Source organism: Accipiter gentilis, chromosome 27, assembly GCF_929443795.1.
Source record: "Accipiter gentilis chromosome 27, bAccGen1.1, whole genome shotgun sequence".
NCBI classification, from domain to species: Eukaryota; Metazoa; Chordata; class Aves; order Accipitriformes; family Accipitridae; genus Astur; species Astur gentilis.
This window is the reverse complement of record NC_064906.1, coordinates 16868578-16894145: the sequence shown is the minus strand read 5'-3', so window position 1 is coordinate 16894145 and position 25568 is coordinate 16868578. Positions and strand designations below refer to the sequence as shown.

Sequence of the window (25568 nt, the reverse complement as noted above, 5' to 3'; positions counted from 1 at the left end):
TACTTGTAAAGTAGATACAGCCAATGCCCCGGGGAGACAGTATATATCTTAAGTACAGCAATATTAATAAAACCAGTATGAAATAGATTATATGAAAACAAGCTGAAGGCAAAATGAAGCGTTATATGTCAAAAGATAAATATGAGAGATTTTCATACACCAAAACAAAAGCAAGATAACAACCAAGTGTCAAAATAGGGAGGAGAGGGCTCTACAGAGGTTGTAGACAAGTGTGATATCATTTGGACACAGTGAGGCTTTAACAAGTACAGGTACCTCAGGTTATTTTAGTCATCTAAGTCAGATGCCCTTTAGAGGCAGCTCCCTCTTTCCATTGACTGCATAAGAACTTAGCTCCCCCCAGGGATGCTCCTAAATTAAATGTCAAAAGTACCTTTAACTATGTAATACATGTAACCTTTGTAAAAGTGCCTGAAATCTCACAGTGATACAGGACATGATATGCCCACACACTGTACAGACAGATAAAGATCCTGGTTGTGCAAAACCATTAATGAAGTACCTTAAACGCAAAAAAAAAAAAAAAAAAAAAAAAAAATCCTACTAATATGGCTTGAGAATTGCTTTTGCTGGATATTTTCTGGATTAAACATTTAGTGAATATTGTTACCTGTACCTTCAGTTCCTGTTTGGCATCAATTTAGACAAAAGCTATCAAAACCAGAGTATGTTTTCTGAATAACAATGTGCCACTCACCTAAATGCTCCTGCTCTGCTAGACGAGGTAATGTTTTGTTTCCCTTGCTTTGGGCCAAGGAGCTCTTCAAAAGACCACAAAACCATAGTGCTTGATGGACAAGGCCTGAATAGTTACATGCAGTTAAAGGAGACACTGTTCCTCAGCATGATTTGATTTAATTGCTACAGACCTGGTGAAGTAAAGCAGCAGTCAGCCTGCAGCCATGGGGCACATTCTGCTTCCCACTGTCAGTCCACTGAGTTCATCAATTCGAGTAATCACAGCTCAACCTGACTGCCAAATGCTGATCCGCACTGGACTGTGAGCAACTTGGATAATGGTATCGATATTTTAAGGGCCACTAACAAGTTACTGAGTTCTGTGGGAAACTGGTATTTAATTAATGTATTTTAGTGTTTGACTTGATGGAGTGATTACAAAAAGCAAAGCATGAAATGGGCAATTACATTTATCTGTAATAAGTCCCCATTATTTTTCTCCACGTGCTATTGGCTTGCATTATTTGCTCTCATTTCATTATTACCTACAGCAAAGCAGACAGAACATTAAAACAGTTTACAGTCAATACCATGCACCCTCTTCGCTTGCTGTACTCCTCAGCAGGGGCCATACTGACTCCACAAAAGCTATTTAGGTGGCCAAAGTTATTCCAGTAAGCACTGGCACTATTCTATGTACATGAGCCCCTACTTGCAGCTTACAGCTTGCCGGTATTGAGGTCTATGTAAGCGCAAAAGAAAGCAAGGCTTTCACATTTATTAAGAAGTCACATCCAACCCTATGAAATGTATCTTTCACAACTACAGAAAAAAAAATTACATGCCATGAAATTTCATCATTTGCCAGCTTCTGTGCTAAATGAGACCACAGTAAAGGGATCAATCAGCACCCACCTTCTTTCATTTGGCCTACCCATAAGACACAGCTTTATTCAGTGCTCACTTTTTGCTCACTGGGGCGTGATTAAATATCGACTGCATTCAGTGATGTTATTTCCACAGACACCTTTAATGGTTTGTGTAAGACCAGCTGAAGCCTTACCTGTGGGTATGAATCAGAGGTACCTCAGCTACATGTGAATAACACACTGCAGCCTACCGTCTCGTCGCCTTTGGATGAAATATAAATCACAAGTGATTCATGTTTATGCAAGTCTTCAAACAACTGTAACTCACCCAAACCCAAACTAGCTTTCACACCTCCCTAGTGAATATACTACCATCCTTCAGTCTCTTTTTTTTTTTCCCTTTCTCTCTGATGCAATTGATCAAATGAAAGAAGAGTTGAAAGAGAACATGTTCCCCATTCTTCTATTACTGGAAAATGCTTTTGTTTGTTTTGCTGAAATTTTCACAGAACCATTCACTTTTATGTAGGAAAGAGACATTCAGAATTTCTACTGGAGATAAAAAGGTGATGGTAAAAAGCAATGTTTAAGGAATCTTAATAATAATTGTTTATAACAGCGGTCATTAGCTAAACATTCTAGTAGCATTCTCCTGCTCCTCTTTTCTTCCCATTCTTCCCACAAAACAGCAACAGGCTTACAACAACATGCCAAGATAATGTTTGAAACTGACTTTTCTAGTCAGTGCTATTTCTTGCTCTGTGACCTGAATTAATTGGATTCATATAAAATCTAGGACAAATTAGTGGCTCTAAATATTCCCTGAAAAAATACACCAAATGAAATGTGCAGTGATATATAGAAAGCCTTTTAAATTATTTTATGGGTCTCCAAAAAAACTAGGAGAAGACAAACCAAGTTCAAAATAATAGAAAACCAAAAAGTAACCGTTATCTTCTCCCTTTTCCCTTAAAACTCATTTCATTACACAGAAATACTCACATCACTATGAGCTTCTGGCAGCTAGAGCCTTGGGTTGAACATGCAACCACAGCAATAATTAAATGCCCACACGAGAACTGGAACAAGCAATGAACACTGAATGACAGGCAGCAAAAATCGGTTATCCCAACCGTTGAGGCCCCGCAGAAATACTTCCCAGCCGTCACTTCTTCCTGATGACAAGACAACATGTAATGCCTTGTTTGGCAAACGCAACGGTACCTCTGCTGGCTTTTTCTGGCAAAGAGAAGGGGCTGCTACTGCAAACCAGTAGTAAAGTTATTCTCCAGGGGAAGTTCTTCACACAAGGTGCCCCACAGACAATTATAGCCCTTGATTTATTTATACCATCCAGCAAACAGTCCATTGCCAGGAACAGATAGTGAAGATCAATTTCAGGGACATAAGAATAAGAGAAACATAAGTTTCCTTTCAGCATAAATTTGGACTATCTTTCAGAGACAAACACGTAAAAAAACCAAATAACCACATTACCAAGAGGAACTGTATGTAAATTCAAAGACTGTGAAATGAAGTGTGAGGACTGTTGGCCAGGACCCCACTCTCGTAAGACGAGAGGACTAAGATTGTCCTGGCCCACAGTGGGCAGTCCTTTGTTACAACAGGTAACTACACTCATCACCCAAGCTACTTCCATCCGAAAAATAGGTAGGTCGTTAGTCTACCTTGCTCAAACCAGTACAGTGCTTCAGAATTGTATCCTCCTAGTAAGAAACTACATCTTATCCTCTAGACTATGTTTTTTCATGGTCAGTGTATTCTCCTATCTCCCATGTCATCATCATTTTGCTTTAATACCCACCTTCACCCACTTGGCTTCAACAGGTATTTCTCCCTTGACAAGCCAGTAGCACCTCTCCACCTGTTCTGGCTAAAAATGCCATCTTCCTTTACTTCTAATGCATGATAAATCTGACAACCCATTCCAGGCCCAGTGGTACCTCTTCCAGCTGATAGCCCTTTCTGTGGGAGCAACAGGGGGATGGAGAGCATGGGGTGGGGGAGCAGGATGCACATTCCAGAAGAAGATCTCCGAATTTTGGAAAGCTAGAGTAATTCTCCCTAGCTTTACTGGAAAAAATACCTCCTCAGACCAATACATCCGTATCTCTTGGCTTACACTCCTAACTGCTACTCCTTACCTGGTTTACACTCCTAATTGTTCTAGGAGTCAGAAAAAACAGCATTAATAAACCGGGAAGAGGTTTAATGCTTGAAAAGTCCACATATAATGCTTGACCAAGATCTCCTGAATCACCTTTTCACCAGTAAGCAGTCACCAATGTAAACTGAAACCACAAACAGGAGACAGCAACAATTTTTCAGTGTGCTTTCTATAGTACAAAAAAATATTAAGTGTAGGAGTTTCAGTATCGCTTCTGAGTAACTACTTAAGATTTATATAATGTATGGTGGGAATTTCATTTTAATAAGACACAGAAATACTGAGATGTTATTAGGGAGATAAGAAGTATGCATGAAAAACTACGTGTAAGCTTTTCTAGTGCATATGTATTGGGTTAATCTAAACATTTTTCCATCATAATATCTTTTGGCAGCAATTCCCCACAGAGCAAGCCAGTTTAACTTTTACTTCATAATAATTTGATCCAAGCTGCTACCTCAAGTGAAACTTACTCAACTATAAACAGACCAATCTAAATGATAAGATTATGCTCAATTGCTTTACCTTTACCGAAGTTCACAGACTGCATTAGATACACAGACGACAATAATACAACTCATTAAATAAATATATTTCTTATTTGGCGATTTTTGTGAAATGAGAAATATTTTGTAAAATTTTTCAGAACTGACTGTAATTTCCTAATAGCTCCACAAACAATGTAATACTTCAGTACAAAAAGCTTCACCTAATTGGAAAAAAAGATTTTTCCCACTCATAAATATCTAAGAGACACCAACAGGTTTCTGTCAATAATTTAATAGGAATGTAATTATACATTGGCAAAAATGTTCTGCTAATACCTTACTATATTTGGCCTAAATTAGTTTCTACAGCTTATTTTCCATTTATTAGGGTTCTTCTCAAGCATAGATTCAAAGTATTCAACAACCATTTCCAGGAATGTGCTAGGAATGAAAAAATACATTTATCAAAAAATAATGTTATAGTAAACCACAGTTTTTAATTCTGAAGCAGTAGGACAACTGCAGAGATTTGTTAACTAGTTCTGACAAAAGTAACAAAATACCAGCTTCCTAATGACTCGGCCTGAACACAGCAGTATGTGAGAGAAATCCTACCTAACACAGGCCTGCTTGTAATAGGAATAACAGCATGCGGCTTCCAGATATTCTATTTCTTTTAACTTCACTGATGTCTGGCATGTTACAGCTTACTAAAAAACCCTAAAAATCACTTGAGCTGTTGACACAAGCACATAGTTGATGACCCTCTTTCTAAAGGACTGTTAACCTGTGACACAGCTTTTGGAGGTTTGGACATTACTTTGAATCTACCTTTGGACAGCAAAAATCCACTGCTGGATACTGCCATACAGCTGTTTAGAAGGAGGAGTTTGTGGCTCTTCCAGAGATATTACCTTGCATTGGGTAAAGACATTATCATTTTAGAGCTCAGGTTCTCTGACCTCTGAAGGGCTGCAACGGGACAAAAAAGTCTTTTCCAAAGTCCAGTGAGTTAAAAGGAACCCAAGCGAAGTCCGATTGAGTCTCCAGCTGTACTACAATGAATAACCAGAGCAGAACTTTGCCTTCAGGTCACAGAGACCTCAACTCTGCGGAAGAGAAGCAAGCTCCGTTCAAACATGAGAACATGCATCAGGGTCTGACTCAGAGCCTTTGAAGTAATTATGAGGCTCTGCTGAACTCTGTATGAGTTAAACCATTAACAAATACGCTATAATCAGCACTTCCTAAACATACCGCACTGATTACCTTTTTGGTTCCAGGCCAAGTTAAAGAGCTGGGTTATGATCTGCACAGAAGCTTCAATGACCTTTGAAACAAGTGAAATTCTCCTTTCTAGAATAAGATATGCTGGGCTTCTCATATTGCTACCTCCTCATATGGCATCTACAGGACATCTTCAGTCTCTGGGGTATGCATGCACTCTCTAGAAGTCCAGGTATCAATTCAAAAAGTGAAGAATTTTAAATAATCCATTGACAAAAGGAGTAGGAGGGCTGTAACAGAAGCAACAGCAACAGAATCTCAAAATGACTTAAATCAGCTTACTAGAGTCACTTACATCAAATGAAGAACTGCTCCAGAAGTGTATTCAAGGCATCCAGGTGATTTTTTCCTCCAAGCACATAATACACCCCTTTATTTACAAATATGCACAGATATGCCTGTGTATGCAGTACTGAGATGGGTATATGAATATATGTACATCAGTATCCCTTTAAGAGGATAATTAGTGTTTTCATGTTGCTTCTTGTGGCAGAACATAAGGAAAAGCAGATGTGAATCTGGAGACTCTCTTCTCTTACAGCTCTCTTCCACCTTCTCTTCTCTACCACTTCTCTAACTTTATTTTTTGGAATTTTTGGCAAAGTGATAACTTAGAAGTCACCGCACCTGCTTTCAGTCTCACTTAATCTAAATTAAAGTCTACAAAACAGCATCAACACTCAACAAAAACAATACCAACTTTTGGTAACATAGCAAAGTTGGGCTTTTTTTGTCAGAGCTTCTTTTCTTAAGGAAAGAAAAGATACTTCACGTTAAGTGCCCCTTCCCTTCCTCCCAAATAAGACAGACCCAAAAAAAGCTATCTAAAATATCTACGTTAACCATAGTTACTGCTGGATATCCCTGAAGAGAGTTAGGCACACTTCTAACTTGAATAAATTTGCATTCACTAGAGAATTCCACTACAGGGGACTGAGTTCTAATGCTGTTCAGCAAACTGCAAGTCCATCCAATCAACTACTCTTCCGCTTTGCAACTTTACTTTGTTTATCAAGATGCTCTATGTTTAAATTAAAGTAGGATTTGGGGCACCTGTGAAGTTAATCTGATTTATGCTAGTACTAAGAGAATACAAATATCTGAGCATCATGAACCCAATAATAGACTGACAGTACTGACACAAACATAGAGAATTTCATGTTTGGTAACAACCTTCCACTGGATACATTTGCCTACAAAAATGAGTTTCGCAGTTGCTCCTTTTCTTTTTTTTTTTTTTTTTTTAATGGACCCAGCAATAAAGCAATTACAACTTTATCCCAATTTTATAACCATACACCTAAAGAATATTTTTCTGTGCTTCACTAAATCATGGTATAATTCTTCTCAATTAAAGGGCTTCTTTCAATACTAACGACATTAGAAATGAAAGAGAATTATAATTTCACCATAAATTATTCAAAGCACTAAATACAAATGGCCTCATTAACACTAGACTAGCTTTGAGAATGAATAAAAGATTATGCATAGAAAAACAAATACTCCAGTTTCCCTAATCTCTGAACTCTGAGCTTGAAATCACAACTCTGCCAGGACACCAGCTATCGTGTTTTGCCTCAAGGCAGCTGAGAAAACGTTATGCAATTAAAAATCAAGGTCTTCTCCCGCAAAATGTGTAGTCTTGCTATATTTGAATAAATGACAAGCCCAGACACGACATTCATACAACGTATTTTACTCAGTTTATGACACAAGATACTTGAAAATACTATCTAGATAAAACCACGCATAGCATACTCTGCCTCCAGAACTGACTACAGGATTGGATCTCAAGTATGAGTACCAATTTCATATCAGTAGTCTCCATAACTATCATAACCACACCAAAGTCCTGGAGTTCCCTACCCACACTAAAGCCTGGTCCTTCTTTACAGACCTCTTCTACTGATGCTGTACAAAACAGAGATTGCTGAACACGCTTACTCCTTACGTGGGCAAAGGATGTCAGGTGGCAAGTAGACAGTTATGCAAGCTAAGAAATTCAGGAATTGATACTGTAACATGAAGCAAGGATGGAGAGGAATTTTAAGTGAGGTGAACATTATTTATGACAATGAATGATCAAATTAATAACGAACAGTATTATCATAAATGGAAAAGTAATAGTAATTTGCTAATATTTCAGAGCTAATTTCTGCGCTGTTAATTTTCAAATACTTCCTCAGACTTGTTAGTCTAAAACTGTAACTAGAAATAACATGACAGAATACTATTGAGTTTCTGTAATGAGTTCTTACTGTATCCTGAAAACTTCTACTTCTTTTTCTAATTTGTGCTGCGGGCATAATATTACCATATTCCCCCAAAGCAAATATGTTTGAGGCAACAATAGTACTTTTCATTCTTATCACTTGCATTTTAAAGCTACTTACTTGTCATTAAGATGAAATTCATTTGTAACTCCTGTTTATTTTTAGCAAAACTGCACGAACATTCTTCACCAAAAAGAATCAATCACAGGAGATGTAAAAATGAAACACCTAAACATATGAAAACGACCTTCTAAAACAGCTAGTAAAGGTTCCCAGTGGAGCACAGAAAGGCCAAGGTATGGGTCAGGGGGTTGGAAAATGTAAGGGAAAAGATTGTAACTCTAAGCAAAGGAAACACAAAATCAAATTTTTTCAATACAAACTTAAATTTTAAAATGAGTATGTTAGGGTGCTCTCATTTGTGTCCTCGGTTACAGTTACCTCAGGAAGGACCTGATTTTCAAAGAATTCTAAGATCTCATCCATTGCAAATCTGGTTCAGTCAGATGTCTCAATCTGCCCCACCACCCTTCAAATTAGAGTATCCAAAATTCAAACACTTAAGGGGGGAAAAAAATCTTGGTCAAAATATTCTGTCACAATGATAACTCAAAGACTGCATCTAACCCAATGCATACACCAATTGGTTCTACATGTTTCATTCCAGATCCATTTACTTCTAAAAACTGCTCTCCAAATTTGTGCTATAAATACCAGAATGGGAATGATCCCTATTATGTCATGTAGTCACCAGCATAATGCAGGTAATGGGTCCCCGACTGTCAACCTAGAACAAACCCAGGCAATTAGCTGCACAGAACATCACGCAGGTTTCATGTGAGATAACTGCTTTGAGGAAGTTTGTTTCCAGATGGACAGTGAGCACTCCTCACTATTTTGTATAAACACCAGATACCTGGTACTTTGCCTCCACAGAAAGTCAGGATAAATTGATAAAGTGAACCTCATAAGATCAGTTATTGCAGTGCACACAGATTTTTTTCTTTTTTTTTTTTTTTTTTTTTTTAATTTTTTCTACAGCAGCAAACTACGGGCTTCCCTTCTCCAAATTCTGCTGACAGACAGATACAAGAAAGGCATTAAGTGTAAATTTTACTCCATGCCCACCCTATGCTCTTTTCCCCCTACCCCCCTTCCAATTTGAGACACATTTATTTCCTTCTGCTAAGAAAGATGACTGTTAGGCACTTTGTGTTCTCGCCACAGTGAGACTAAAATTCCTGGATTTTTATACATATACACACACCAATTTATTTATATTTATTTATGTTTCTATTTATATATATACACCCATTGTAATGACTGTTCAGTGGAAAGACAATAAGAAACAATCAGTTTAGATAGGAACAGGTTCTTCCTTATATGACTTTTTTTCTCTAGTCTTTCATTTTTTCTCATATCATATGCCTGTCTACAAGCTGAGAACCCCAACCAACATATATCCAGAGACTATGTACATTAGACTAGACTGCTGTTTTCTTCTGAGTCATTCCACAAAGAATACATAGTGCAGTGAAGTAGATTCAATGCACGCAACACTGTCCGTAACTCATTTAAATTAAGAGCTTAAACAGTAAAGTTTCTCCTCTGGATTCAGCTATTTCTGTTCTCCAACTATGGGAAAATTCAATCTACAGCCAAAAAAAAAAAAAAGGAGATGCATAGTGACTAGAAAGACTGCAAGTCATGTAGATAGATTATTAAAAAAAAAAGTAGTATAAAAACTAATCTCTTGTCCTAAAGGAAAAAACAAGAAAGCTCCCTTCCACACCCCACTACTCATATCTGGAAGCTTTTTAAAACTATATTATAAATCTCAATTTCATTCATTTGAGAAATTCTCATGCTGTTTCAATGTAAGAACCCAGACACTTTTTAAAGACACAATAAATTCTATAAACATAAAGTTTAGGAGGCATTTGCAGAAGTGGGAACTAGCCAAAGGCATGTTTTCCCCCTAACTTCCAATACCCACTCACTATAAACAGTTTTACGTGTAACATTGAAATGCAAAAACTGAAGGAGATCATTGTAAATTACTTGCCATTAGATTAGTTTAGTATGTAATCACATTTCTACCACTAGAATGGAAAGAAACAGAAGCAGGAGTGCCTGATATTAGAGGCTGAATGTACCAACAAGGTATCTAGTGTTCAGATTTGAAGATTTGATCAGACACTTTTGGAAATGTGACAGCTGTCATGAGATTATTTGGTGCAGTTTCCCCCACTTCAGTGGCACTGAAGTTTATCCAGGAAGCGCTGCAGTATAATCCTCATGACACTTTACGAGTACACCTGTCCTTCTCTGTACTTGCAGAAATGGAAGAAAAACTGATTAAAGTTCCGATGGTAACAGCTATTTAATCTCTCAGGAGCTGTCACGCTCAGTGATGCAAAGCTCGGAGAATCAACCAAGTGCCTCCAAACAAGTGTTACACACTGTGAACTCTGCAGCAGTCCACACATTCAAAAGGAACAGAGGTTTTGATAATTTTTTTTTTAATGGTAGCTTCAGCTTCCATAAGCTAAAAAGCTGGATTTGCCTTTCATTAGAGCTAATCAGAATAGAAATATTCCAATGAAAGCAGTTGTTTTAAAGTTTGACATTTGGGGGGTAGGGAGGGGAAGATTTCTGCCAACTCTTGAAAAATACCAGATGGAAAGGAAACTCAGTAAAAAAAGTATCGATGTACATCACTAGGATTTATACTTTTTCATCATCCACAAAGTAGTCAACCTCATACTATTACAGGCTTCTAAGGATTACGAGAGGGAGAAACTGATGGCTTCACCCATTAGAGAGCATTTCACTGGACTAGACCCACCCTTTGGGCAAGCTGATATTGAAAAACCGGGGGTGGAGGGAGGGTTTGTTTTTATACAGCCTACATTTCAAGGAGGGTTCCTATAGTGCCACAGGAAGGCTTTGTCTTCTCTCCCCAAATCTCTCCTAGCGGGTCAGATGAAGCTGGGGCCACAGTAGTGCCCACTAGAAGACAGTCCTGGTTCCACAGCCCTGAGGTGCAGTGATGCTTTCTGTGCTCTGCAGATGAGCTTCACCAAGCCTGAACATAAGGCAGCTCCTAATAAAATCATCATTACTTCCTTCCTCACTCCCAGAAGTCTGGTTTCTTTCCAAGCAGTAGTTTATAACCAAAGATCACTTTAAATACTATTTTCCAACCAAAAAACCCCACGCTTCTACAGAAAGAGAAGACAGAAAGTTTAAAACTAAACTTGACAATGAGCTATGAAAATTACTATTGAAAAAGCTCTTTGTGACATGAAAAGGAATATTAAAGCAGCTTACTTTTTGTGCCAGACATCTGCCTCCTTTCCCCTTCCTCATATCCCACCTCTTCCTTCAGTTCAGTGTTTTACAGACACTGGAGAGGCTTTAAAGAATGCAACTGAAGTGGGAATCCCCACTCATGATCAACCCTTCTCAAGGAGAATATTTAACAGTATCAAACCCTAAAGTGTTGTTATGATAAAAAAAAAAAAAAAAAAAAAGTGCTTCCCAAGGAATAGATTTCCTTTATGTCGGAGTTACAATTGCAGTGTTTTGTTCATAGGAGAACCACTTCAATGCACAGCAATCCCTTCAGTGCTGTAGAGCCATTAGAAAGGTGTGAGAACATCAATAGCTGCTATTCTAATTAATGAAAAGCTAAATTTCCACCTAAATCCAAAATCAGAGCCCTTATTCTGGGTTTACTCTGCAGAAGAAAAACAAATTACTAATTTTATGGTAAGGGAAGTTGTTCTATTACTCTGGAACTGACCCTGAAGAACAAAGAGCAGATACAACTGCTAGTGCCATGACATTTTAGCCAAATTCCACTTTAGAGAGTTTCACCCAAGCATGAATTTGGAACAGTTTCACTGAAATCCGCAATTCATTTCCCCAAGAAATGACAGATTTATAGCTGTGGTTTCAACAAGACCTACATCAAAGACAACTTCCACACAAAAGTTTAAAAAAAGAAAGAAACAAAGAAAGATTCTCACAAAGACTCCAGCTTTGCAAATTAAGATGGCTTTTGGGGACATTTAATGTACACAGCAAGTGATTTTCCCATTACAACTGTCAATTTTTCTCCCTTCCTTCTGCATTTCTGCTCTTGTTGAGTTTGGAAAGATACTAAGACAGTTCACTGATTGAATATTAACTAGACAGTTAACAATCCTTAAAACAGAGGGCTTAATTTCATTACCAGAAAAAAAACTGGCAGGGACATGCACCTCAGTCAAATCAGAAATAGTTGTAAACAACAGAACAGAAAGGAGTTTCTGAGTGCCACTCACCGGGGCTGCTCTGTCCCAGGAAAAAGGAAAGTCAGCTGCGGTGTAGTTCAGTTGTGTCACTCTCTTTATTTCCTTAGTCTATCATCTTCAAAATACACATTTGCAGCCACCTCTTAAAGGTTAATTTTGCATTTTTATGTCTCTTGCATGTAATTTCATGTTACCCAAAACACATCTTTACATGGTTTTTAGTTTATTTCATAGGTACTGCAAGTCTTCCAATTCACTTCTGATCTATTTAAATGGCATATGTTTTTCTTCACTTATACTAGCATTAAATTATCTCCTTTTTAGAAGGGCAACCAGTCATCCTGCATTTGTATTATTAGGCTGTCTCGGCAGCATTGTACCTCTCACTAAACGACTATGCTGAGGTGGTAAGCAGAGGATTATTATCATACTGCTACACCTCATGACCACCCTCCACAATAATGTTACTTCTCAGGCATTCACATTCTTAAGGGAATGCATTTAAAAGCTGTTATTCATTAATCAAATGTTTCATTTGCTTGGGAACACAAACTCTGTGATCAAGTAACAATGGAGTGCAATCAACTATGTACAGTTTTGTCTGAACATCAATTCGGTCAGCTTCCCAGCTACGCAATACTAGCGAGTTTATGTAGCATGTCTGCGGCTGGCAAAGGCTCCTTTTTCATGCAGTCTTTAATTTTACTCCATTCAGTCCATCAGGTGGGGAGGTCTTGCTAGTTAACCACTTTATTTATCTGCTTTTATGCAGTCTCATAAGAAGGCAACATGCAGTATCAGAGCAAATTGTTCATCACAACTGAGATCAGACAGGGTATTAAGAAGGGTATTAAGAAGTGTCTCCCATTCTGCTCACTGGGCTTACGCACTCCTAAATTGATTAAATCTGTAACAAATATTTTCCTAGTGTGTGATGAATCAAAGACAATGACAGATATTTAAAAAGTTGCATACTGCCAGAGCAGCTGAGTAACATTTTGTTTTGTGACAATTCTAATTGTTTACATTAAAAAAAATTATAGGCAGATATACAAATAATAAAAATATGACTCCGAGTCACATGTTTAATAAGTTACTTTTTAAGTTACACTCCTAACAAGTTACTTGGGAAATGAATGGCACAGCAGATGAACAGTGTATTTTACTCAACAGCAATACAAAGTCCTATTTTTTTAAAGAAAGGCAACATATGTTTGTACCCATTACTGATACCACCAGTTCCAAATTACTGAATTATGACAACTTTAATGCATTGTGTGGCATGAACATAAAAATGTGGAAAATCCTGGTCTTCAATTTCTTCCACAGGAAGAAATAAGAGGATAAACTTTCTGACGACTGTGTAACTTCATCTGACCTGTTCATAAGTTTGCAAAGGGGTACGAACAGTGAAATTTGGTGTTTAATTGTGCATTAATGAAATTAATTCACACAACATTAATTTAATTGATGAATATTTCTTCAAATGAGCTTCCTGTCATCTTTCCAAATTTTAATTTAGGACATTACGCTCCATATTGCCAGAAGAAGTAAGCTCAGTTGTGCAATCGTCCTTCCCCAGCTAACCATGTCACCAAAAGATCACATCCTTGGATATCTCTCTCTCTTGAGACCTTAAGTGATAAAAATCCTGCCCAGTCATGTTCTTAGCTTTCTTTTAAAAGCATTTTAGATCCTGTTGCTCCAGGGACTAATCTGAATAAGCACAGAAACCACATCTTTTTTACTTCTTTTGTAAAAGACACATTCCCCTGACAGCTACGAGAAAGGAGTCATCATTCTGTACAATCCTGAAAGTTAAGAAGGGGGAAATAAAACACCAGTGAAAGAAAGATTTCTCTCCCAAAGACCTGCTTCCAATTTTATATGTGTACTTCATGCACCAGAAAAAAAAGTGACTTGACACTTTCTTGCACGACACTCTCACAACAGCTGCCTGCCTGGGGTCCCATCCCCATCGCAGGCGCTTTGCAGACCATCGCTTCTCTACGGCAGGACAGAAGGCGAAGGGCAAAGAGCACCACGGCACAGGATCTATCTGGGCTGCCACTAATACTGGCAGGAGAGTTACAACTTGCCTCATTAGCAATGAAACTAATTAAGTCTGACTTTCTACTGCTTTGTGGCCTGTCTTTATGCCTCCCTGCCCTACTATACCCCTGTTTCTCCGTAACTCTGACACCCCTTTCCCGCACCAATTCTTGACACCTCCTTTTTCATAATACCTCCACGAAACACACCTCCTCCTAACAAATGTGACAGGAACCAGCCTGTGGTTCTCAATAAGCAGACATGGTAACGCTATCAGCATTATTAACTTAGGAAGAGAAAAAAAATTATACCAACCCCGAGCTGACATATTCCTAGGAAGAATCTTTTTTTTTTTTTTAGTTGTTTTTAAGTTTCTAAGTTCTGTGAGGTATAAAAACTAAAAAATAAAAACCCACCTTACTAGTATTTTAGTGTCACTTAAAGGAAAACATCGGCATTGATGGCTTGGGCCAAGACAACCTAATATAAAAAGCCTGATACATTTGAGAGCTCAGCATCCTACTTCCTAAGTATCACCTCTGAGTGAAGCATCCCACTAGCCTCCTGCTCTGCAAATATATTGTGCTGTCTACTCATTTATCAACCTCTCATATCAGTGCTTTTTATTATGCAGTACTCTGCAGTATGGTCTTCCTGAATTCAATGACAGTCTTTTCACATCCAAGCGACATCTCTGCAGCATCTCTCTGATACCAAGTATGCAATGAATCAAGCCGATCAACAAAAACTGACCTCTCAACTCTCTGTTTGTCTTTTTGTCCTTAGACTGGGAGTGCCCTTGAATTCTGGCAAGCAGCTCAGATATGGGAATTGCTATTGTAACATAAAATAGAAATTTCAAGAGCTTCATGCACCAGTTTCTGGTTTTGCAGAGGAAATTCCAATATAAGCGCAGGGACACCAGAAGCAGATCATATCTGTCTGAAAACTTACATACGCTCTTTAATTAACAATCTTACATTTCTTATTTGAAAAAAACAAACAAACCACAAACCAAATCAGATATACATCGTATGGAAATACACAGAAATAGGCTGGGAAGAAATCAATACACATCTCACATACAGCAACATCATAACTACGGAGGAGGACAAACAGGAGAATTTAAGAGGAAGCAAAGGCAATGGAAGGAAGAAAGCACCACTGATGTGGGATTTTGTAGGAACAAGATTTTGGTGCATTTCCAATTTTTGCGTAAGAGATAACAAAGTATCTTGTGCTTTTCTAAATAAAACACCTGCTTGTTTCAATACTTTCATACACTAATATACATCTTGTGCAGGTATTTATTTTAGAAATAATGTGTCTTTTAATTAAAAGTGCAATTTTTTTAAAATGTGTGGCTGATACCCTGCAGCACCTATGGAGTTCCATAAAGTATCTTTCCAAATCTAGGGGTTTTTTTTAATCTCTACATGTTGATTTAAAAAATCTAATGTCTGTATATGATTATTTTCTGTTGTAAAGAATCTAGTCCCAACTAATTGACTATTTATTTCTAAAACACACCTGAAAATTCTGAGTTCATGTCAACTGTATCAGGTTTATAGGGTTTGGTACTTTTTTTTGCTCAACATTTCAGTATTCCAGACAGAGTTTTAAATGTCTTGTACTATGTGACACAGGCGATTACAGAGCCAGTGTAATGGTGCAGTGAACATCTTTATATGGGTATTACAACACCAAATCTGAAGATAAAAATTAATGATATATATTACTCTGAGTAATACAATTCAAGAAAGAGAAGACATTACCTGTATCTTTCAGGGAATTTTTTTTCCTCTAACTAAACTTTAAAGTAACTAAAACTTTATTCAGTGCTGAAATATTACAATGACAGTATCATTGTCCACTCTTCACTAAGACCTACGTCCATCACAAAAAGCAAAAGACCACCCAGCTCTGGGTGATCAACTGAAACACCAGTCCTGCACAGAGCAGACCACAGATAGCCTTCTGAATCCTGAAATGCAAGGTAAGAAATTCCTTAGTAGTACCTGTTACTTCTACGGAGGCAGAGGAAAACATCTGAAACTAATGCACAGTTGCTGTTACTGCATTTGGTACTAAATCCACTTTATGTTCCACACACGCTTCCTGTTTGATATCAATTCTTTAGATAATAGCTTATTTAGATAACTGCTGCTGACTTGAAATTGACAGGAAGCATTAAGCCTTTACATGAGCATATATACTGTTTTTTACAAAACAATTGTCACATAGTTATGCAGTTACACTTCCCATACCACAGCTTCTTTTTATGATACCTTCTCCACCCACCAAACGAACATTCCCAGATGTCTTCTAGCATTTCAAACTGTCCAAGAGCAGCCTCCTTCAATAAATATAATTTCTTTTGCTTTCTTTTCCCTGCCAAATTAAAAAAAAAAAAAAAAGTGTTTCACAAAATCAAATCATGTTGTGACAGAGGGGCTACAGAGCACAGGAGCAGGTTACCAGCCAGAGATCTCACAGCTGCTGAGGAGAAGAACAAGCCTTGCACCGTAGTAGGAAGAGGAGCTCTCAGCTTTAGACACCAAAACAAGAGGTTTAGATTTCTTCTCTGTTCAGGCTGAGCTAGAGATGAGATAACTCAGTGACACTTACTTACTCTCCAGCACAATTAGCAGCTCTTCTAACAACACAGGAACTTCCAACAAGACAACAAAAACAGCCTTATACTTCCCCGACCCATTGCTTTTGCTGCCTTCGTGTAGAAGAGGTAAACACTGGATTAAAATTAACATATGCCAATCCCTGCACATGGGTGAAATCATTTTACCTTTCTGGGAGATGCTGTCTCTCCCAGGACTGTAGCTGCCTAGCTTAATTCTGATCAGCAATGGGTGGGTGGGCTTGAGGGAACTCACAACTAAGTATCGCATCTAACTGTAAAACGGCACATGCCTTGCTTCTGGTTCAGCACAGACCTTAGACTACAATGAATCAAAATAAACTTATCCCTCATTATCAAATTAGTTTTTAAATAGCATAATGAGACTTATATATTGCTAACTTCCTCAAAGAACAATATTGGTCAAAGAACCTAACTACAAATGTTTTGCTGAACACACACAGTCACTTAGTCTTCAAGAAAAAGAAAAAAGAGATTAAAAAGAAAAGATTCATCCACAGTTAAAAATTATTAATAATTAGGAAATCAGCAAAAAGTAACATAAATACAAGCAGAAGTAGACAGCTACCAGATCAAACAGAATGGTCTTAAAAAACAACAAAAAACCAAACCTCTGTAGATGTAAAAAAAAAAAAAAAAAAAAAAGAAAAGTCAAATTATTTTAGGATACAAAAATTATTCCAAATAAATAATTGGGGGTTTTTTAATAAAAGAAAAAAACCTCAGACACGAGGCTGGTGGAATTTCTGGTCTGACAAAGTAAGCAAACTGGCATAGCAGTAGAGAAACTGAGGTCACACCTACATTTGCAATCAAGAGGTGAGCACAACTGTTCAGGCTCACAGTACACTCATCTTCACAAGTTTCATAAAATGTGAGCATCAGCTACCTATCAATAAAATTACTCTGAGCTGCCACACCAGAATGCATTTCCTATTTCTGAAATTTAACCAAAACACCAGATTACTCCAAATGTGACAAAACAGATAGGCTTTCCTGTTCTCGGAGGACAGAGCTGACCTTTGCTAACCAAGCCACTGAGTACTAACTGAAGTGCACAGAGAAGACCTGCTTTTCCCATTCTCCTACTTCCAGGAAAAGTCTCAGTGCAAATAATTACCAGCAATATGGGTAAAAAGTCTTATTTTTGTGTGAGGTCAGATGCAGTACCCAGCTATTCCTTAACTGAACAATAAAATAAGCTCTCGCACAGGTGACCAGTTCATGGCACATCATTTCAGTTTCAAAGAAACAAAGGCAAATCCTGTTACTCAAAGCTTAGTCAGCCTTTCCTTTTTAACAAGCCAGCTACATTATTATCGTTAGTTGTGTGTGATTACACACATATCGCAAATGCTCATACTACTAAGGTAACACATGATTTGTCACATGACTGTTACTGAAGTACAGAACAGTGACTGATTTGACACTAAATGTGACAGTGCATCTTACCTCAGTTAAATACTATCTTCAAATAGTTAGCAGCCCTTAAAGAATACGTGATCGCTAATACAGGCTGGTTTTTATTTGGGGGATGGGTATCCACTGCTTATCGCTCTTGGAAAGCTCCCACTGAAACGGACACAGCTATCTTAGAGGAGAATACTGGCACACAGCTGAAACTGGAAAGGTATCTTGGGATTAAACGCTGCATCGCAAATCACATGTCAGCTTTTTCTTTTTTAAAACCACGGTACAAACTGAAGCTGATGTTTTCTTTGCTATGATAAACATCACAGAAGCATATTCATCCCCATTACTTAACAACAGAACCTATAAACTCCCGCTGATTTTTTTATCCATTTCTAAAGCACAGTTTACAATCCTACATTGCAGATAAGGGTACACTGCTCACAAGATTAAAGTCAAGGTCACATATTGCGCATATGCTGCTGCCCGTGAAACAGGGATCCGTTTCACAGACTCCACATATATTTTTAGAAGGGGCTGCTCTAGCCATCAGCTAACAGCCCTTGAATTACAAAAGTGAAGATAAACTTTGGCTTAAGAGGTAAAATTTTAGGCTTCTGTGTCGAAACAGACAGCCCCCTGCTGATTGAAGGAAATACAGTAGTTCCTTTTATTCCTTCACAAAACCTGAAGGGGAAATCCCCAACACACTCAGTACGAGCCTAACTTTCTTTCTGATAGAGCCAAGAGTGAAACTCCAACAGACTTTGATAGGACCACAGGTAGACCACCTTTGAAAAATCCTGAGTTTACACTATGTCCGGTAGCCAGTGTTCCCAACACACATCTGTTGTACCTTCTTCTCAATAGGCAGTTGTGCAACTATTCACACTAGAGCTACAACAGAAGCACGAACACTATGCAAGCAAAGGTTTATAACACAGAAAAGGTTTCTGCCTTCCCCAGAGAACACCGTTTGCACAAGATGTCCTTAGTGGATGCCACCAAATACCAGCAAGCACAAAGAAGTGAATACATTGATATGCAACAATCATTATTATCACATGCTGCTTCTAAGAAGATGACACTTCCAAAATTGAGCATTAGGCTTACATCATGGATATCTGAAAGAGGGACTCCAAAAATTCTGTTGACATAAAAAGTGAGCAGCAAAATCTGGATTTTTATCCAACTTTAATGATGGAAAGATCTTTGAGGCAAGCCCCAAATAAACAAAGCAAGATATTACTGTTAACTACTTAAAAAGAGAGCTCATTCTCCTTGGTCTAGTGGAACTAGTTAAGATTGCTCTTTACTACAAGGGATTAAAATTGCCACACCTTTGTGCAGTAGGGAGACACCCAGCAGAGATCAACCCCGTCAACAGCTACAGATTCCCTAGTGAATCAGTGTTTGTACAATCAGGACACTGTAATCGGGATTTACCCTTAAAGCTGTCCTGAGGCCACCAGAGATGTAAAACTTCTACCTCATCCCCCAGCCTGCATGTTCTGGCAGGTCACTGAAAAAGCTTAAGTAGCTAAATGCCTGAAAGGCCCACTAATTTTTTATAAGTCACTTGGAGAAGGCCCCTTTACTTACTATTGCTGCTGCCAACCTGTACCTCAGCCACCTCTCCTTTGCCTTATTTCAGCAAGGCAACAAAGACCTCAAGCTTTAAAAGGCATTTCATAACATCAACATCGGTGTGTCAAGACCTTCAGCACGTGGGGATACAGACAGCTACATGGCTAAATAAAAGGAGGCCAAGGAACAAGTACAAGCAACATGCTTATCATCCCCACTGCCCCGCTGTCAGCCAGTTCCTGGACTCTGTCCTGGACTAGTCCAACTAGTCAGCTCTGAGACAAACAGACCTGTATGGCAGGGGACGCTTAGCCTTACACAGTTGGCCTAGGAATCTGCCCCTGGACACCTTTCATTTGGCACTACTGGCATCACTTGAAGGCTTGACTAGAGGAGATACGCCTCTGTTTTTAAGACAAGAATCCCAGACAGGACACCAATATGTATGTACAGCGATCAGTTAAGGACACTGATCTTTCTCACGGAGGTGACAAGCTTTCAAGACTGATGGATGACGATTTATGAATTGAGTAACACGTTAAAATTCTGAAGGGGAAAACAAAGGGCAGAAGGAATTCACAACCTAGGTCACCTTACCACAGACTATTATGTGATTTCAATTAGCTAATATTATGACAGATTCTATTTTATACCCTGTATTTGGTTTTGCTTACCTTTTTCTGGAAATATTCTAAATTATCTATCATCCACATATAAGTTGCATGACCGAAGTGTAACTCAGTAGCCTACATTAGCCAAAACATTTTCAAGTGGAGGTGAACTCCTAATGCTTTGCCTTTGCAGTGACTTTGGGAACCCGGACTGATCCACCAGACATCACTCGTTAGCAGATACACTTTATTTCAAAACCAGGGAGCCTCCAGAGAAACGAGCCTGAGTCCCAGGAGTTCTGAAAAGTCATCCGCTTAAATGTTTAAACAATGTCTGCAGTTAGTTACAAAACACCCACTTTTCAGAATCTTGGCCTGAGCTTAGGACAAGCAGTTTCTTGTTATCAAACTTTCACTGATGCAATATGACTAATACCAGACTGTGAAATTAACTTACTGAATCTTAAAGAAAAAGTTCCTCAAACTGCTGCTTGAACTTAAGTTTTCCCGCACCCCTCTAGAGGCAAAGAGTAACTCCATTCTCTATTAAAGACCCGAGCGTGAGAAAGCCCACTCTTGCATTCGATCACCAAAATTCAAAGACATGACAAAAAGGGGCAGTAACACGAAACTCTTAACAGAAAGAGCGGCCTAAATAACAGTTTTGGGACACCCAAAGTGATGTTATTTACTCTGCTCTCTGACTCTGTTTTTCCCCTAAGTCATCTGAAGCGCTGATACCGCAGGCATCGATACCTCTGTAAGCGCAATAAATTATTGTAGTATACCCCTCACGATCAGATTTGAAGTAATATTGTATTGAAGTAATAATGTTCAAGCAACGTTTAATGCTGGGGGGGGGGGGGGGGGGAGGGAGAAATCTATACGACCTGCGAAAGCAGTTTACGAAGACCAGCCTAACCACAGACCTTCCCTAGACGAAGGGACCGTTTTAATTCGCCTTTTCCCTCACCCTCTTCTCAACATCCCCCCTTTGCGCCTGGTCGCGGTCCCCAAACCCCGCTCCTGAACTTGAGGGGCACTTCTGCCGGAGGGGAGGGAGAGGAGAGGGGCCGACCCCCGGCCCCCCCACCCCCGGCCGTGTTCGCTGAGGGGGCTGAGGCGAGGCCGGTGTTTTCTGTCAGCGGCCGCCCCCCCCCCTCCCCCCCCACACACACACACCCCCGTCCCCTTCCCCCGCCGCTCCCTCGCACCTCAAACTTTGCCGCCCGGGGGACGAGGCGAGGCCGGGCCCGGGCCTTTCCCGCCCCGGGGCTCACCCTCCGCGGCCCTGCCCGTCCCTCACCCGCCCCTCTGGGCTGCCCGCGGTACCTCGGAGCCGGGGGAACTCGCTCTCCCGGAGGCCGCGCAGGCCGCCGCCGTAACCGTACTCGCAACCGGCTGGGCAGGCGGCCTGGAAGGCTCGGAAAGAGAGCAGCTCCCCCCGCGGCGCCCCGGCCATACCGCCGGGCTGGCTATAAGGCGGGAAACGGGGAGAGAAACTCTGACAGAAACACCGAGCGCGGCTCTCCCCCCGGCCAGCCGAGCCTTCCCGCCGGCAGCGCTGCGGGCAGGTACTGCGACCGGACCGGCACGGCACGGCACGGCACGGCCGCGCCTCACGCCTCACGCCTCCCGCCTCCCGCCCCGCCTGCCTTTGCCTTGGCCCGGGGCCGTCCGGCCGTGGACGGAGGCCAGGAGAGGGAGGCCTGGCCCGGTCCGGTCATCCGAAAGGAGCCGCGGGCAGCGGAGTCGTCTCTTCCCCGGGTTCCTCACCGGGAGCCGGGCACCAAAGCGGGGAAATCGATTTCCCCCCCCACCCCACCCCGAGCCCACGGAGCCAAGCAGAGCCGGCGCGGCGCAAAGTTTCGTGAAGCGCAAGGCCGTCGGGTTTGGCTCCGGAGTCACCGGTGCGCCTCTGCTCGCGTCCCCTCCTGCTGAGGCACGCTGTTGAAAATAGGGGTAGCTCCTGGGAGCGTCTTTTCCCTAAAATTTCCAAATTCAGCACTAGAGTTTCCCTCCTTTCCTCTAGATGATGCCTCTTCCACTGCTGCCAACAGGTAGGGCAAGTCGCTTTCTCACACCTTGCGTTTGGTGTACGATGGTCCTGCATCACGCCTAACTGGCTCTACTGGCCGGAGATGCCATGCACTGGTCAATCTGTAGGTCCCTGGGTGGCCAAAAGCCTGAGGAGTGGCGTGGGCTGGTCATCAGCTGTAAAGAGAATGGCGGACATTCATGTAAAAGCCCTTGCTTTGTAGGATAAGCTGTAACCATACACACACACAAAAAAAAAAAATCATAGCCAAAGGAACACTGGGGTTTGAGGTGGTGTTCTTCTCAAATGGGTTTTTTTGCCTGACATACTGTTTGCAACAGGTTTTTCTACTCACAGCCATGCAATCTGTAGAGCATTAAATGACACACACGCACCCCAGTCCAATACTAAAATAAAACTGCACGCGTTAGGATGGATCTGCATCCAAATTCTGGTAAGGCAGACTCTTTAGTTAGATTGTTTGAAATACTATCAACTGGTTATCAGTGAAATGCGAAACTACCAAGACCACTCTTCAGCCCAAATTGAACCGTAAAGATTTTCATTTACAAGGTGGTACTGAATAAAAGCCACGCAGAAAATTAAAAAATAAGCCTGACATGAAATAGCATGCTAATATGCTCCCTACTTTATATATTGGGATGTTTTGCCTGGTTTAAACACATAGCCCTCGCTCCAAGGCGCTGCAGAATATTTCTGTAACACTATAAGAATATGTTTGTCCCTGACTCTGTATTCATGATTGGGGCAAGTATATAGTACTGCATCTTATTCCTGGATGTAGCAGTACATTTTCTGGCCCAGCTGATGATCTCACCAAAACTAATTACCAAATGAACTATACCTTATGCATTTCCTTCCAGGTGAACAAAACACCTCTGAGGAAAAAGAAGTTGTCACCAAGTAGAGGAATGTTTTTAGCTGATCTTCTGAAGTCACGGTTTTTAAAAAAAAACAAGAACCCTGCACAAAATACCTTTTTTTATTTTAATATTTATGCATTGCAATTTAGAAGAGCCTATGCCATCGCTGTGACCTTTTTTTTTTTTACTGCAGGTATATGTAGAAAATACCTGCCATGGATTTTCCCTCATATTCCTAGCTTCCTGTTATCAATTTCCAGAGCAATTTATTTATATTGATCACTATGCATAGTTCCCTTACCATTTTCATGTATTGTTTATGTCAAATAGTTGTTTTCACTTCCTTATTGAACCAAGACTAGTTTTCCCCACCAAAACAGTCCTTTTTCTTGATGACAGAATGCAGCTTTCTGATCTTACAATAAATTCATCTTAAGGATCTAATTTCCATTCACATTTTTTTATAAAAATGGTTCCTCACAGTGGATTTCTGTCTTTTTTTTCCCTCCTGATTTTGGAAGATTAGTCCTTCGGAAGCAACACACACATGGAGATAGTACTAATTGGGAATGTGCTCTGTTTGCACATTGCATGTAACCTGGTGATCATCACTGATTGTGGGGAAGCTACCAATTTCCGATACAGTGCTTAGTTCATCTTCATCCACCATAAAGGCTGACCAGAATCTTCTAAATAACAAGAGGCATTAAGGTCACTCTGTGTTAGTATATAAGTTTTGATGTTTGAAAATTAGCATAACTTGTAAAAACTAAGTAGGTTTTACTGCTGAATATTTCTGAGGTAAAAGCTGGAGATTTCGTGGAATTTCCACATGAAACCATAGTTTTTCCATCTGGACATTGCAGATTCATATTTACAGAGTAACTTTTCCTCTTCTCTGGTTATTAAGTGAAGCCAGGGGATCGGTCCATGTAAACACATTAATTAAATTATATACGCTGGTGGACAGGTATGCCTAGAGAGTCATGTTCACAAAACTGTAAAGTGATAAAATGCTGTTAGTGCAAGGATCACTGTGCATGTGCATGGGGCACACAAATTGCATACATTATCGTCCCCACCCATGCGCACACACGCACAGTTTTGCAGGTTGTTTCTTTAATGGAGGCTTAGTAGCAGAAACAGAGCCATTTAACTTGCTCTTTCCAAGTTTTAGCAGAGGGAAATAATGCCTCCAGGTAATGCAGTTATTAGGTTTCTTGGTTCCTAAGTGTTAATATGTAACACTGCCATTGCTTGGAAGATGTTACAAAATAGGAAAAGGGGTTTTTTAATCCCTTCACTGAACTGTGACAATGCTGCCTTTTTTTCTCTCTAGCAGCTAGTCAAGAGCACTGTAAGAAACGGGAAGTAACAGCCTCTGCACAAATACTATGTAAACAACTAAAAAAACCATATACTTCTCTGTAAAGGGGTTGCTCTGTCCTCTTGCAGCTCTATAGAAGAGCAATGGGACTGCAGTATTGGTTCTTTAGGGTCTATTTCAATGCAGATAATAAACCATCATCATAATACAACTACATGATAGTAGGGTATAGAGAAGATGGTGCTTGCTGGAAGGACAAAAGACAATGGACACAAGCTGGAACAAGGGAAATTCTGACTAGATATAAGTTTTTAAAAAAAAACAACTCCCACGAGAGTGGTCAAACACCAGAGCACGTTCCTCAGAGAGGCTGTGGAATCTCCATCCTTCGAGAGATTCAGAACCCACCAGGACATAGCCCTGAGCAACCTCCTCCAGCTGAACATGCTTTGAGAAGGAGGTTGGACAGGAGACATCCAGGGGTCCCTTCTAACCACTGTAGTTCTATAATGCTTAATTCTGATGATCAGCAAAGTATTTCTAAAAGTAATTAATATTTGGCTGTTAGCACCAGCTCTCAGATAGGCTAGCAAACAGGAAAGGGTTGTCCTGGGGCAGGAGCATGGATTGCACAACCTCCAGCACATTTTGTGACTGTATTTCTAATACATCCTACTTGTATACAAACCAACTGAACAGCATTGAACATGGGCAGGATCTCTATCAGTTGCAAATATGCAGTAAAGGTGATTCTGCTCAAAGAGAAAAAATAATACCCTGCCTGTCTGGCTTATTAGAACAAGCAATGGATTATTCACATTGCCCAAATTATTTAAGAAACAGAGTTACAGAATAGTTGAGGTTGAAAGGGACCTCTGAAGGTTGCCTATTCCAGCCT

General features: G+C 40.0%; 1 protein-coding gene across 1 annotated transcript in view; it reads right to left on the bottom strand.

Annotated features, from left to right (window-relative positions):
- The window catches only part of MOCOS (molybdenum cofactor sulfurase), a 224477-nt gene extending 202594 nt beyond the window's left edge, over positions 1-21883 (bottom strand). Inside the window, exon 1 of the mRNA XM_049830456.1 lies at positions 21754-21883. Within this exon, the coding sequence (XP_049686413.1) occupies positions 21754-21883 (130 nt within the window). The remainder of the gene's footprint in view (positions 1-21753) is intronic.
- Between the last annotated feature and the right edge of the window lie 3685 nt (positions 21884-25568).